Source organism: Rhinopithecus roxellana, chromosome 14 (genome assembly GCF_007565055.1).
Source record: "Rhinopithecus roxellana isolate Shanxi Qingling chromosome 14, ASM756505v1, whole genome shotgun sequence".
NCBI classification, from domain to species: domain Eukaryota; kingdom Metazoa; phylum Chordata; class Mammalia; order Primates; family Cercopithecidae; genus Rhinopithecus; species Rhinopithecus roxellana.
In genome coordinates, this window is record NC_044562.1 from 51,135,258 (window position 1) to 51,151,030 (window position 15,773).

Here is a 15,773-nt window from a genome sequence, read left to right on the forward strand (position 1 = left end):
CTATGTTTCTCTTCCTCTTCTGTTTCAAATTTCTTTCCACCTCGTACCTACAAGGACCCTTGTGATTGGGTTTAGGAGCCATCCAGGCAATCCAGGATTCCCTCCTCTTCCCTCCCTAACTCTTTAGACTCTCCTTCAGAGTCTCCCCTCTGAAAATCCTTAATGCAATCATATATAAGTTAACAGTCACAGGTTCCAGTGATTAGGATGTGGACATATTGTATGGAGGCCACCATTCAACTCTCTACAGCTTAAATCCATCAATATATTCAGTCAACAAACATGTACAAAGGGCTGGGTATGGCATGGTGGCACATGCCTAAAATTCCAGTACTATGGGAGGTCAAGGTGGGAGGACTGCTTGAGCCTGGGAGTTAAAGGCTGCAGGGACCTATGATCGCACCACTGCACTCCAGCCTGGGTGACAGCGAGATCTTTTCTCAAAAAAAATAATAAAGAAATGCAAAAACATAACGTTAAGTAATGTTTTACATTTTAGCAGCTCTATTAGTTGACTGAAAAGCATACATTTTAATCTTCTTAACTGTTGTCAAGTGGAAAAGCACAGGATTAATATTAGGCCCTTGGTACCCAGCTCTGAGATGGGTAAACACTGAAGACACAGGAGGTCTCTGTCCTGAAAGAGTTCATAATCAAGTAATAAAGACAGAAGAGAGCCAAGCAGAGAGAACTTTAAAAGGAGCACATGTAAGGAGTACCTAACCCAAACCAAAAAACGAAGAGTCACTTTTGGTCCCCACTTCCAGGAACACTATCAAAACCCTGAGGTCCTTGCATCAACAAAAGCAGCCATAAAATGCTACTATCACTTAATATCACACTTAACCTGTTAACAATATGCTAACACAAATAACGATTCTAGTTAATTAACTAGTGACCTACCATTTTGGAAGAGAGCTAATATATAAGTGAAAGGACTTCTCAAGAAAAAAATTAATAAAAAATATAAAGGAAGAAGAAAAGCAGAAGAAAACTTCAATAGCAGCAGAGAAAAATATTGAGGGATGAGGATGGAGCAAGCAGAGCCAACACATTCAATGTTCTTTACCAGGGGCAGTAATATACTATGACTAAGAGTTTCTTATATTCTTTAATCCAGATTTCCTATTTTGACTTATGACCAATGTTTGCCTGCACCAGAAATAATATTCTAAAAAAGATCTTAACATCAGTTACAGAATGTTTAAAAGAAAAAATAAAAACACATCAACCTCCTTATTGGATGCAAAAAAACCCTAAGCATAAAATGGCAGTCATGCCATTATTTCCCATGACATCTCTTTATAAAAGTTGCCAATCTCAGAAGGCTAAGATTTACTAATCATCCAAAAACCTTCACTTAACACTAAATACAGGAGCTAAAAAAAAAAAAAAAAAGAAAAGAAAAAAAGAAAAAAAGCTCTAAATGAAAAACTAGGTTTTCCCCTCAATTTTCTTATCAATTCTCTTTTCCTATTTCTTGCCTATCATTGGCCATGAATGATAGGTCTCCACACCTTGTCATCTTTTCAAAAATATTCTTGTTAACTTATGTCCTATTAAGACTTTCTATATGCAAATTCCTTAAACTCAAAGTAGAAGCAGCAGTGGCTCCCAGTGGCCAATTCAGGATAGCTATTTTTCCTATCACAGCTCTTGTATTTTCATATATAGTTTCCACAATTACAAAACCTCACAGAAGTCACTATATTAGAAAAAAAATAAGTTAACAAAAAGATATTAACATTAATCCTGTGCTTTTCCACTTGACAACAGTTAAGAAAATTAAAATGTATGATTTTCAGTCAACTAAGAGAGCTGCTAAAATGTAAAACATTACTTAACATTATGTGTTTTTGTGTTTTTTTTTTTTTTTTTTTTTTGAGGTCTCGCTGTCACCCAGGCTGGAGTACAGTGGTGCAATCATAGCTGCCTGCAGCCTCAAACTCCCAGGCTCAAACAGTCTTCCCACCTTGACCTCCCACAGTACTGGAATTATAGGCATGTGCCATCATGCCACACCCAGCCCTGTTTTTGGATTTTCAACGTCCCTGGAATCACTTACGGACTCCATTATTTTATTTATTTGAAACAAGGTCTCACTCTTGTCACCCAGGTTGGAATGCAGTGGTGTGATCACTGCTCACTACAGCCTCGACTTCCCAGGCTCAAGTGCTCTTCTTAACCCCAGCCTCCGAGGTAGCTGGGACTACAGGTGTGTGCCACCATGCCAGGCTTATTTTTTAATTTTTTTGTACAGACAGGCATCTCACTATGTTGCCCAGGCTGGTCTCAAAACTTCTGGACTCAAGTGATCCGCCTGCCTCAGGATTACAGACGTGAGCCAGTGGTACCTGGCATGATTCAAATAACTGAATAGTCACTATTTCTGTGTGTAACAAAGCATCATCATCCACCTATTTGTTAGAGTTTGATCAGCTTAAGGCTGTTCAGAACGAATTTTCCTAGATATTCAACCTCAGTTATGTAGCTGAAAAGATTAGAGTGACATTCTAGATGTTTGATATCTGAAGATGGAAGATGGAGAGCCATGAGCCAAGCAAGGAGTGAGGGCAGACTCTAGAAGTTAAGAACCTTAAGGTAACAGTCAGCAAGGAGAGGAACCTCATTCATTCCTATAACCGCATGGAACTAAATTCTGCCAACAACCTGAAGGAGCCTGGAAACAGATTCACACCCACGGCCTCCAGAGAGAAACACAGCCCTGTTGACACCTGAGCTCTAAGCAACGGCCCAGATATCTGATCTCTAGAAACTAGAAGATAATACATGTGTTGTTTTAAACCACTAAGTGTGTAGTAATTTCTTATGGCAACTACAGCAAACTAGTACAGATTGTTGGGACAAGTCAGGTGCTGCTGTTAACACACAGCTAAAAATGTGGAAATGGCTTTAGAAATCAGGCAGTCGGTAGAGGCTGGAAGAATTCTGAGCATCGTGATAGAAAATGACTAAGTGTCCTTGAACAACCTGTTACTAGAAATGTAGACTTTAAAGACACGGCCAATGAGTGCTCACAGACTGCCTGAAGAAATTCAGACTCGCAGGATTCAAAGGATCCAATTTGTATTGGGTGTTCCTTTTGTTATCTATTCTGACATCATCTGCCTTAACCAGAGTGTTTAATACATTTTACATAATTGTTAATTTGGTTAGTTTTGCTTTTTTTATATATAATTTTATTTACTTTTTTTTAGAGATAGGGTCTTGCTCTGTCACCCAGGCTGGAGTGCAGTGACAAAATCAGCTCACTGCAACCTCGAATTCCTGGGTTCAAGCAATCCTCCTGCCTCAATCTTCTGAGTAGCTGGAACTACAGGCACATGCCTGATTTCTTAGTTTAAAATCTACTGTCTTGCTATTGTTTCTAATGTTCCATCTTTCTGTTACTGTATTCTTTTCCTTCTTGCCTGCCTTCTTTTTCCATCACTATCATCTCTCACCTAGATTGCTACAAGTAGCCTCTTAACTTGTCTCCTTGCTTCTAGGCTAATTTTTACTCCCAAACTAGTTGTATCCAGCAACAGTTTCATCCTTATTGTCTTCCACCTTTTCTGGGTAAAGACCAATTGTGACAATAACCTACAAGGCCCTGTAATACATCTGCCCCCATTACCTCTCCTCTCTGACCTCATTTTCTACTATTCTCCCCCTCACTTACTCCATTTCAGTCACACTGTCCCCTTATTCTTCCTTGAACACCCCAGACACACTCCCACCTCAGGACCTTTGTGTTTGCTGTTACCTCCATCTAGAATACTATTCCCTACTTCCCTCACTTACAGACTTTTGAGTAAAGTTTGTCCCCTAACTATCAGTGGTAGGTGGAATAATCTGGGTAGGTCCCCAAATGATGTCCATGGTCGAATCCCTGGAACCTGTGAATGTTACATGACACGGCAAAGGGAATTAAGGTTGCAGGTGAAATTAAGGCTGCTAATCAACTGACCTTAAAATACAAAGGTTATCCTAGATTACCTAGAAGGGCCCAATGTATTCACAGGGGTCTTTAAGAGAGGGCGACGTGACTACAGAAGAAAGATCAGAGAGTTACAAAGTTGCTGATTGTGAAGAGGGAGGAAGGGAACCACAAGCAAGAAAGGTAAGCAGCCTCCAGAAATGGAAAAGGCAAGAAAATAGATTATTGCTGGCCAGATGCAGTGGTTCAGGCCTGTAATCCCAGCACTTTGGGAGGCCGAGGCAGGTGGATCACAAGGTCAGGAGTTCGAGACCAGCCTAGCCAATATGGTGAAATCCCGTCTCTACTAAAAATACACACACACACACACACACACACACACACACACACACAAAATTAGCGGGAACAGTGGTGGGTGCCTGTAATCTCAGCTACTCGGGAAGCTGAGGCAGGAGAATCGCTTGAACCCAGGAGGCAGAGGTTGCAGTGAGCCGAGATCATGCCACTGCACTCTAACCTGGGTGACAGAGCAAAACTCCATCTCAAAAAAAAAAAAAAAAAAAAAAACACAGATTATTGTCTAGAACCTCCATAAATGAACACAGCACTACCAATGTCTAGATTTTAGCCCACCAAGACCCATTTCAAACTTCTGACCTCCAGAAATGAAAGATAATGAATTTGTATTGTTTAAGCCACTTTTATGTTTGTGGTAGTTTGTTATGGCAGCAATAGAAAACTAATACATTACCCTATTTAAAACTCTAAGTCCCCACCTTTCCCCACTTTGCTGCTTAACTTTTTTCCTCCACAAAATGCAATACCTTCTAACAAACTTTATAATTTACTTGTTTATAAATGTAAATTCTGCAAATAAATGTAAGTTCCATAAAGGCAGGGAGTATCTATTTTGTCTACTATTTCCCAGAGTACAGTTAGGTGCTCAAATATTTGCTGAATAAACATTTGATGGGATTATACACATATGACTACATATGAAGAACTGTGCTAAGGATAATGATGATTAAAAAGCCATTAATCTTAAAAAAAACTAGGCATACAATCAGTGGTTGCTTCTATTCAACAGCATTTAGATTTATAACTATGCATTTACATCTCTCAAAACACCTTTATTATTCAGTGTCTTAACTATTCCTTTTCATCCCAATTGCAATGGCTTTTTTATTGACAAATTTTAATAACTAAGGAGACACTTCAAACATCTATTAAGTATACAATTTCTTAAAAAGACATTCTGAATATTCACCCCATCATGCCTTTGGGGTGATTTGATTTAGAAAAGAATCAATACACAAAGTATTTCCTTCCTGAAAGAAGTTATAGAGATTTCAGAAAATCTCCAGGTTTGAAATATAAAACAAAAAATGTTGGCAATTACCAACAAACATATTATCTTTATTCGACGAAGAGAGAAGTCTTTGGTGTTAGAGTTGTTTACTCCATGATTACACCACTGCACTCTAGCATGAGTAGCAGAGCCAGACCCTGTCTTTAAAAAAAAAAAAAAGAAAGAAAGAAAGAAAAAATCACTTACCTGTTCCAGGAGTAGATGTACCTCCAACAAGAGGACTCTGCATTACTGAAATGTTTGGCTACGCAAAAACAGAAGAAAGTGTTATGGTAAAAATGCAAAACACAAATACAGTAAGCATTAAAAGCCTTCATTCAACAGAAAACTGAATTTTTATCAGGTGCTGGAGATGCCTCTTCTAATTAGCTCAAAGTACAAAGGTACTCTTTTTATCCGTAAGTTAAACAGTATTAGCCTAAAATATACTAGACCCCTCAGTATTTGTTAAAATAAGAAAAGTCATGTTAAAAAAAAAAAAAAAAAAGTTATCTTCTATAAAAGGTGACATGGTAACTATTTGTTTTTAGTTTCTAATGTACAATATTTGAAATAACAGAGATAATGGTAATTTTTAAAATGATCAAGTTCATACAATCAGGAGGGTGACAGAATATGATTTTCAACAGATACTTAGAAACCATGAAATACTATAGATTCAAATCAGTCTACACAATAATAGACAGCATATCCCTACCACTACCAGTAGAACGTTCCAAAACTGGTAAATTACCCATTTTAGTCCCTTTAAATTAAGGACTAAAACAGTTAAAAATCCTTCTAAAACAAAGATGATATTCAATCAATCAATGAGAACAGACTCTACCTAGAACTCAATAAAGATTTTTAATAACAGATTCTAATTAAACTAAGGAAATCTCAAATATCTTCATCTAGCAACCAGAAGTAAATGCTGAGAGGATGTTGGGAGAGATATAAAATGTATTCTTCAATTATTAATGCCAATTCTTTCATGATTAGAAAAAGGTTGAGCAAATTCCAGGGGGCATAACTAATTTGGGCTCTAATCTTGCAATGATACTGTTACCAACTTTCAAATCAAAAACATTCTCTATAAATTATGACCCGTGAGTCTTTCAAGCATTTTGAATACAGCAATATCTGCAAGCCTTTGCCTATATCATCAGAGAAGTAATGAAAACTTGCACAAATTTAGAAGCCAGTGGTTCTTGTAACAAACAATTTTTAAATTTTTATTATTTTATTTATTTTTGAGACAGGGTCTCATTCTGTCACGCAGGTTGAGTGCAGTAACACAGTCACAGCCCATTATAGCCTGAGCTTCCCAGGCTCAAGTAATCATCCCGCCTCAACGTTCTGAGTAGCTGGGACTACAGATACACACCACCACACCCAGCCCTTTTTTTTTTTTTTTTTTTTTTGTATTTTTAGTAGACACAGAGTTTCGCCATGTAGCCCAGGCTGATCTCAAACTCATGGGCTCAAGCGATCTGCCCAAAGCCCAGCACAGTGGCTCACACTTGTAATCCCAGCACTTTGGGAGGCCAAGGAAGGTGGATTACTTGAGCTCAGGAGTTCAAGATCAGCCTGGGCAACAGGACAAATCCCATCTCTACGAAAGTACAAAAATTAGCCAGGCATGGTGGTGCACGTGTGTAGTCCCTGCTACTAAGGAGCAGAGGTGAAAGGATCACTCGAGCCCAGGAGGTCAAGGCTACAGTGGGGCATGAGCATGCCACTGCACTCTAGTCTGGGTGATAGAGCAAGACCCTGTCTCAAAAAATAATAATAAAAATGATAAAAATACATAAAAATCAAGCAATCCGCCCACCTCAGCCTCCCAAAGTGCTGGGATTACAGGCGTGCACCAACACATCCAGCCTTCATACCAAACTAAACATAAGCTTTACTTACCAACCTTTAGAAAACCATCGCAGACCAGATTATCTGTCCATTAGGAACAGTAAATGCCATACAGGTAATTTTACCATTTCCAGTAGGTACATTTAAAAAGTACAAACAGGTGAAATTTAGTAATAGTTTATTTAGCCGAACACATCCAAAACATTCTCATTTCCATATGTAATCAACATAAAAAAATAAGATACTTTACATTCTTTCTAAGTCTTCAAACTCTCGTGTGTATTTTATACTTAAAGTATATCTCGGCCGGGCGCGGTGGCTCAAGCCTGTAATCCCAGCGCTTTGGGAGGCCGAGACGGGCGGATCACGAGGTCAGAAGATCGAGACCATCCTGGCTAACATGGTGAAACCCCGTCTCTACTAAAAAATACAAAAAAAAAAAACTAGCCGGGTGAGGTGGCGGGCGCCTGTAGTCCCAGCTACTCGGGAGGCTGAGGCAGGAGAATGGCGTAAACCCGGGAGGCGGAGCTTGCAGTGAGCTGAGATCCGGCCACTGCACTCCAGCCCGGGCGACAGAGCGAGACTCCGTCTCAAAAAAAAAAAAAAAAAAAAAAAAAAAAAACAGTATATCTCAGTTGAGACTAGTTATATCTCTAGTATCAATAGCCACACTTGGCCGGGTGCGGTGGCTCAAGCCTGTAATCCCAGCACTTTGGGAGGCCGAGACGGGCGGATCACGAGGTCAGGAGATCGAGACCATCCTGGCTAACCCGGTGAAACCCCATCTTTACTAAAAAATACAAAAAAAACTAGCTGGGCGTGGTGGCGGGCGCCTGTAGTCCCAGCTACTCGGGAGGCTGAGGCAGGAGAATGGCGTGAACCCGGGAGGCAGAGCTTGCAGTGAGCCGAGATCCGGCCACAGCACTCCAGTGTGGGCGACAGAGCCAGACTCCATCTCAAAAAAAAAAAAAAAAAAAAATAGCCACACTTAGCTAGTGGCTCCTGTTGGACAGGAAGGCAGGTCTAGAAGTGCTGGAAAAAAACAGTAATCTGTTTACCACAGTGAATGAATTTTGCTTTACTTGACAAGTAAGCCTAGTATGCCAGATATATCAAGCCTATAAATAGCATGAATCTACTGAAAAATGCTTTCTAATATTCTTGAACTCTTAACTTCACTAAATACGATTTAGGGAAAGGCATAAAACATATATCTAAAGCAAACAGCAGACATATCTTTATACAAAGAACTTATCAACTGATAAACTTTGTTTATGATTGTCCTACTAAGCACAATAATAATAGGAAACAACACTTGTGTCTATGAAGCTACTAAATTTTCCACTTAAAAGTTGGCCAGGCACAGTGGCTCACACTTAAAATTTATCGCTTTGAGGGGTCAAGGCGCAAGGATCACTTGAAGCCAGCAAGACCTCATCTCTACAAAAAATAATACAATTAGCCAGGCATAGCAGCACATGCCTATATCCCAATAGGACAGTTGAGGCAGGAGGATTGTTTGAACCCAGGAATTTAAGGCTGCAGAGTTATGACTGTGTCACTGCACTCTAGCCTGGGCAACAGAGCAGGACCCTGTTGGGACTTTAAAAAACAGAAAAAAATAAAGAGAAGTCCATACTAACCTCAGCTGACAAGTGCCCTAGATCTAAATGAAACTCTGAATTTTCATTTATTCTTTCACATAATTTTTAAATATTAAACTTCTTAAACAATCAGAATGATTTAAACCATAATCACATTCTACATGTATATTAAGTAGGTTGGAGGTATGAGCAGGTGGATAAGGCATACCTATAAAAACCTGAGAATTACCTATGAGAGAAAATCTAGAGTTCTACGCTGTTAAGTACAGTTCATCATCAACAATTTAAGTAGATTGTATGACAAATGTGTTTAATGCTTATTCTGTGCAACACAGTTACATTAAAATAGATCTCAGGGAAACATTTCAAAGTACTGACTCTCACTGAATAGTCACATAAAACCATGATGTTGTTCACTGTGGATCAAAATGGTATTTATATTACCTGTCTTCTTGAAGTTAAAGGTGTTGATCCAAGTCCTGGGCTAGAAATGTCATCATATATACTTCTAACTGGTGGAGCGCCACTTTTATCTTTATGAGCTGGTAAAACTGGTTGTGGTGGTGACCCACCTACAGTGTACAAAAAAAAAAAAAAAAAAAGGTGAGAAAAGAAAGGATTCTTCTATCTTTTTGGTAAGATTTTTAAAAATTTAATTTTTGAAATATTGACTTAAAATCTTGTCTCCTAGTTCTTTTCAAACTTTAATAAGCTGAAGAGTCACCTGGGGACCTTGTTAAAATTCAGACTCTGATTCAGAAGGTGTAGGGTGAAGCCTGAGATTATACAGTTCTAACAAGCTCCCAGGTGATGCCAATGCTGCTGATCCACAGACTGCACTTTGAACAAAAGGATTCAGAGCAAGTAGTTAATGAAAATCTTAGTTTTCAGAAAACACATGTAACTTTTGCTCTCTCTACAAAATGCTTAACATTTAAATACAACACTTGATCCCATTTCTCACTTGAAAGTAGGTACTAAACAGCTCCAGTCTGTAGATTCCTGAATAAATATAATTCCCTAATGTAGAGTTTGACTATTTAGATTAAGTAGATCCCATTCATGTTTCTCACAGTAGAAATATATTTAAGTACATAATAAAGACGTAATAAAAGGAACAACTTCTGTGACATAAAGATGTCTTTTTCGATCAGAGAACATGAAATGACAAATAGCGATGCAGCCCAGGCCATTGGTAAGACTAATGTCTGAGCCTGGACAGTACAGCTTGAGCTATTTAAAGCACAGTCTATGGAATAAGAATAACCTGAGGTTTATAGTGCTCTCTCACTAGCAAGTGAGCTTCAGCAAATTATTTGTTGCATTTAGCCTCTGTTTCCTCTTTTTAAAAATGGGGATACTGTTACCTACCCTTTAAGATTGACAAAATAAGGATTAGCATACTGCCAGGCTCATAAGCAATCAATATATGTTGGCTACCATAAGAAAACACATTTGAAATTTAATGTTTAATGTTAAATGAATTATTTCAAATATAATTTATAATTCTCCCTGATAAATCCTAAATAATAATAAACCATTTTAAAGCAAAAATACTTTAAAGGGCAATTAAGGTAAAAAGAGTTTTCATTTGAACAACTACTAAAGGATATTAGCTCACAATTAGAATTCAACCACTTCCGTAGCTAATTCTCACTACTCAGTCAAAACTTTGAGGTCATTTTTTAAAATATTTCTTTGCTAAAGGAGTTCTGCAATAAATACAGGCTGCATTTACAATACTTTACCCTGACAATCACAAATTCTGTATATAAAACCTCCCCCTAGTTTGCAAAGTCAGTCCTTTCCTCAAACACTCTATATGTGACAATCTCAATTCACTAAGACTAAAGGCAGAATTCATATCTACATCTTCAAGTTACATTTCTTTCGACCAATAATTTCCTATTCTTGTATCTTACGATGAATTACTTTAAATTAATTCAGTTGAAGCTAAATGATGGTATTTAATCAACTCTATGAGGCACTCTCCCCTCACCACACTCTGACATCTCCAAAACAGAAATTTTACAAAAAATGGCATCTTAGCATTATGTCATATTTAGGGTTATTTTTGCTAGTGGTACTTAAAAGCCAATTCAATGGCATCTTAGAATGAATAAAACACAGAATACATTTTAGTGGCTCTAGAAATTATAGCTTATACTGCTTACATCTCTATTCCAAGAGCCTTAAAATAAAAGCTTTGCTTCATAATAGACACATTGCTTAATTTTTTTAAATTAATGAATGTACTGACGAGGGTGAATGCTGCACCATTACACTTTTTAAAATTCTAGCATAAGCTTGTCCCACCCGTAGCTTGAACACCACATGAAGCCCAGGATGGCCTTGAATGTGGCCCAACACAAATTGCTAAACTTTCTTAAAACATTGTAAGACTTTTTTTTTTTTTTTGCAATTTTTTTTTTTTTTTTTTTTTTTTTTTTAGCTCATCAGCTATTGTTAGAGTTACTGTATTTTATGTGTGGCCCAAGTCAATTCTTCTTCCCATGTGGTCCAGGGAAGCCAAAAGATTGGACATCCCTGTATGTAGCATGTCTATAACATTATTTTAAGCAATTCACCTACCTGCAAGTAAAGGTGATCTCATTTCCATTACTCCTACCGAAGGGCCACTAATTGATCGAGGTTGTGGAGTCACCGGAGCTGGCAAATCCCCCATTAAAAATCCAGGTAAGAACTGGGCATTAACTCCTGGCTTTGGAGATGTGGGTGAACCCAGCATCATTGGTTCAGATCCTACATGAATCAAAAAATAAATTAAAGACTTTTCTGTTACAGTATCTGACAAATACATGCAAGAAACTAGCATCATTTTGAAAGTTTAATCAAAACTTTTAGATATAATAGAACTATAGTTGAATTTATTATTTTAAAAGCCAACAAAAATTATTTCTAGAAAAATGTAAAGTTATCTTGTATTCATTCTTTTTTTGAGTCAGAGTCTCGCTCTGTCACCAGGCTGGAGTGCAGTGGTGCAATCTCAGTTCACTGTAACCTCCACCTCCTAGACTCAAGTGATCCTCCCTCCTCAGCCTCTCAGCAGCTGAGTCTACAGGCCTGCACTACCACGCCCAGCTAATTTTTGTATTTTTTTGTAGAAATGGGGTTTCACCATGCTGCCCAGGCTGGTCTGGAGCTCCTGAGCTCAGGTGATCCACCAGCCTTGGCCTCCCAAAGTGCTGAGATTAAAGGCGTGAAGCCACCATGCCTGGCAGCACAATAATAATCCGTGACAGCTATTTTTGTTTACATTATTTCAGGAATTTAAAAATCACACTAATAACTTCTTTCCATTTCCGAATCAGTTTGGACTATGTAACAACCGAAAACAAGGACAGGCTGCACTACTTATACGAAGTCTTAGCATATCAAACACAATGGGTTTAGCTTGTTAAATTATTTCTTTTTCTTCCCCATAAAAAGTGCATCATTATTGTGATAAAACTGTAACCATGCATATATTAGAGCACTTACAAAATAACAGTGATAACTAGCACCCTAACTCAGAAACATGTTGAAAAGAATTGAAAACTTATTTTTGTATCTTTTTTCTTAATCATTAGTTTAAGTCAAGAATAATCACAGCTGGGCGTGGTGACTCAAGCCTGAAATCCTAGCACTTCGGGAGGCCAAGGCAGGAGGATCACTTGAGCTCAGGAGTTCAAGACCAGCCTGGGCAACACAGTGAGAGCTCATCTTTTTTATTTAAAAAAAAAAAAAAAAAAAAAAAAAATTAAAGAATCATCTCTAAATATCCCCCTAACATAAAGCCAACTTAGAGAACTGAAACCTCTCACAATTGTTGATACAAAATTAATCCTCACAATCTATAGATATTATTTCCCTTATGAAGATGAGTGAACTATATAATTCTATTTTCAGAGCAAAAAATTCTATTTTCAGAGCAAAATAGCAGAATAAGGAAAACGATGGGCTATGGAGTCAAAGATATGCGTTCAAGGTCTTTCAGCAAAAGGGAAACAGAGCTTTTGTTAGAATTATAGCAAGTACAGCTTGACCTGGTACCTGATACACAGTTAAGTGCTCAGTAAATATGAATTATTATTTTCTACAAGTATTTCATAATAGCAAAAACTGAGTAAAGTATAAATGTAGAATTTGCAATCTCTGCTTGTGAAAATAATTTTCAACTAGCTGACAAGCCTGAGTGTGACTCATGGCACCCAGAAGGGTCAAATGTTTGCTATGTTATTTGTATGTTTTTTATTAACTATTACTTCTAGACAGCCTTAAAAATCTGTTTCTTGATATCTAAAAGCTGCCAACTCTTTTATTCTTCCTCTTATTTCCCATTATACTAGGCCTAGATATTAACTATACAAGTGTATAAAAGACAAAAAAAATTCAATAAATGGATAAAGCAGATGCTAAAACAAGGTGTGAAAAACTCTAATTACATTGTAATTATTTTTAAAAGTGCTAGTTACTATGTTACATGGCACTACAGAAATATTTCCTAAGAACATCCACTAAAATCAAACCAAAAGTCTAAACAAAGGCATATTCCTAACAGATATTTAGAATACCATATTAAATGCAAAGTTTTTGGTAACATCCACTACATTCACTCCCCTCCCTAAAAGAAAAAAAAAATTATAGCAAAATAAAGTAAGAATCGGCTTAAGAAAAGTTGTGATATATCTGGACACACACAGACACAAGTAGAAGCCTCAAGCCTGTGATTCCAGGATTTTGGGAGGCCGAGGGGGGCGGATCGCTTAAGCTCAGTTCCAGACCAGTCTGGACAAAACGGCGAAACCTTGCCTCCACCAAAAATACAAAAAGTAGCTGGGAGTGGTGGCACACGCCACTAGGAGGCTGAGGTGGGAGGACTGTTTGAGCCCGGAGGCGCAGGCGGAGGTTGCAGTGGGCTGAGATTGCACAACTGCACTCCAGTCCAGCCCGGGTGACAGGGCGAGACCCTGTGTCAAAAAAGAGGAAGGGAGGGAGGGAGGAGGGAGAGAGGGAAGGAAGGAAGGAAAAGAAAAAAGAAAGCACCAGGCAGCAAGGAGGGCACAATGGGCTCTTAATCAGGACTGTCACTAACCACCCTTCAGACTAAATTTCACTTAAAGCAAACTTAAGGAAAAAATACTGCATGTCCTCAATTCCATTTCATATTCTGTGCTCCTAAAAGATTCGTACTCAGCTAGTACAGTTTGTTGAAGTCAACCCTTAGTTTTACTACACCAGTGGGCACCTGGAATATATGCAAAATGTGAACTTGCACATTCGTACTGGCTAATGTCAGATTTCTGGCAAGGCAATATACAGGGATTGGTTTACTCACATTTGTAACCCCAATAAATATGCACTCCAAAATGTTTTTGTTCAACAGAAAAATTTGGAACTGGAAATGAAGAGTTTTCTGATCTCTAAAATATATTAAAAATAAATACCAAGACGACATTTGTACATAAATTTTAATGCAGAGTATCTGCATTATTGACATTATGCATTTAGTTATTTTATGACCTACTAAAGCACTTCAAGTCACTCTATTCTCAAAAGGAACTTATTTTACACCAAACATGGCAAGCATTACATACCCTTCAAATCTAAAAAGACTCTTTCTACACCATATATATATATATATCTCATATATATCTCACACTTGCTCTCTTTTCCAAGCTCAGAAAGTTATTACCTAACTTTCAGGTAAGTCTCTATGACAGTAAGACGGTTTATTTTCCGTTCTAAAATTTTCGACGGTTCTCACAAGTCGCAAAACTCAGCAGGAAAAAAAAAAAAAAGAAATCCGCGTGCTGTTAAATAGGTAGTTTTTTTCAAAGACGACATGTTTCAACGAGGCTCCGCAATAAATAATGGGAGTGAATCTTTAAAAAATTCAGATCGTGACTTAGAGAAAAATACCTCCTACAATACATAAGAGTCACTTTCCCCAGATAAAGTCGGGAAATATCGTGCGAACTCCTAGCTTGCTATTAAGGCCAATATCTCAATGATTACCAACCACCTGGTTGATTAAACGTTGCACGATTCAAGCTTCCATTAATAACAAGATTCCTTTTGCAAAGCCCGGGAGAGAGGAGTCGTCAAAACAAGAACTAGAAGCACAGGTGATCAAGAAGCAGTGGACTGCACCCACACACTTCAGGGCACCGCCCACCCACGTGTACCGCGGTCAGTTCCTCCCAGGTAGGCTTCCGGGGAACCGGGGAACCCAGCAACTAGCATCGCGTCTGGGGTATTAGAAGGAGGTTAAGGTATAGGCCAGTCTGGCGTAGCTGGCGTGTGGGGGCACAAACACAGCTCAGTCACCGCCCGACGGCCTTTCCTTCACCCTCCCAAGCCCACAGCTTCCCGGCGCCACTTCTGTAGCAGTATGGAGGCGATGCGTCGAGTAGGGGACCAACTAGGAACTTGGGGGCACCCAAGGGTTCCCTCTCCGCGACTGAAGCCAGCAGACGAGAGCCTGACGACTGCCCTTCAGTCTTGCCCGCCTCCAGGCCCAAAGCAGGGATGGCAGTGCCAGCAAGGAAAAGCAGTATTTCACTCACCTAACGCGGGCCCCTGAGGTTCCACGGCAAAGGCTGCCATTGCGTCGGCAACTACACTTAAAACCAGGACCTTACCAATTTTCAAAAATGGCGGAAACGCTCCCTACGGGTAAGGGCGTGCTACCTCTTGGGGTTGCGTAACTTCCGGACCTGCGCTGTGCTTAAGTTGTGGGCGCCGGAGCCATTTTGGAATAGGGCAAAGTCTTTGGGCTAAGAATTTCCGATAAAAGGGTTTTTCCACCGGGAAGGTGGCGAACCAGCGTGTGGTTCTGGGAATGCTTTTCGTCCCTCTGTGAGCTTCCTGATTTGTTGGTACTTGAGTTACATAGAAGCACAGATTATTTTACTCACGGTTTCATAATTAGCGTGAGTTGACCCAGTGCTCTATCACCGGTCAGCTTTTCCGAGTAACACCTGGGAAAGTCAGCTTCATGAAAACAATTGGT

General features: G+C 38.9%; 1 protein-coding gene across 1 annotated transcript in view; it reads right to left on the reverse strand.

The window, feature by feature from the left end:
• Positions 1 to 15,466, reverse strand: part of NUP35 (nucleoporin 35) — a 37,238-nt gene extending 21,772 nt beyond the window's left edge. Inside the window, exons 1-4 of the mRNA XM_010357175.1 lie at positions 15,328 to 15,466; positions 11,351 to 11,521; positions 9,203 to 9,330; positions 5,496 to 5,553 (exon numbers count right to left, since the gene is read on the reverse strand). Of these exons, the coding sequence (XP_010355477.1) occupies positions 5,496 to 5,553; positions 9,203 to 9,330; positions 11,351 to 11,521; positions 15,328 to 15,367 (397 nt within the window). The 5' untranslated portion in view covers positions 15,368 to 15,466. The remainder of the gene's footprint in view (positions 1 to 5,495; positions 5,554 to 9,202; positions 9,331 to 11,350; positions 11,522 to 15,327) is intronic.
• Positions 15,467 to 15,773: the final 307 nt, after the last annotated feature.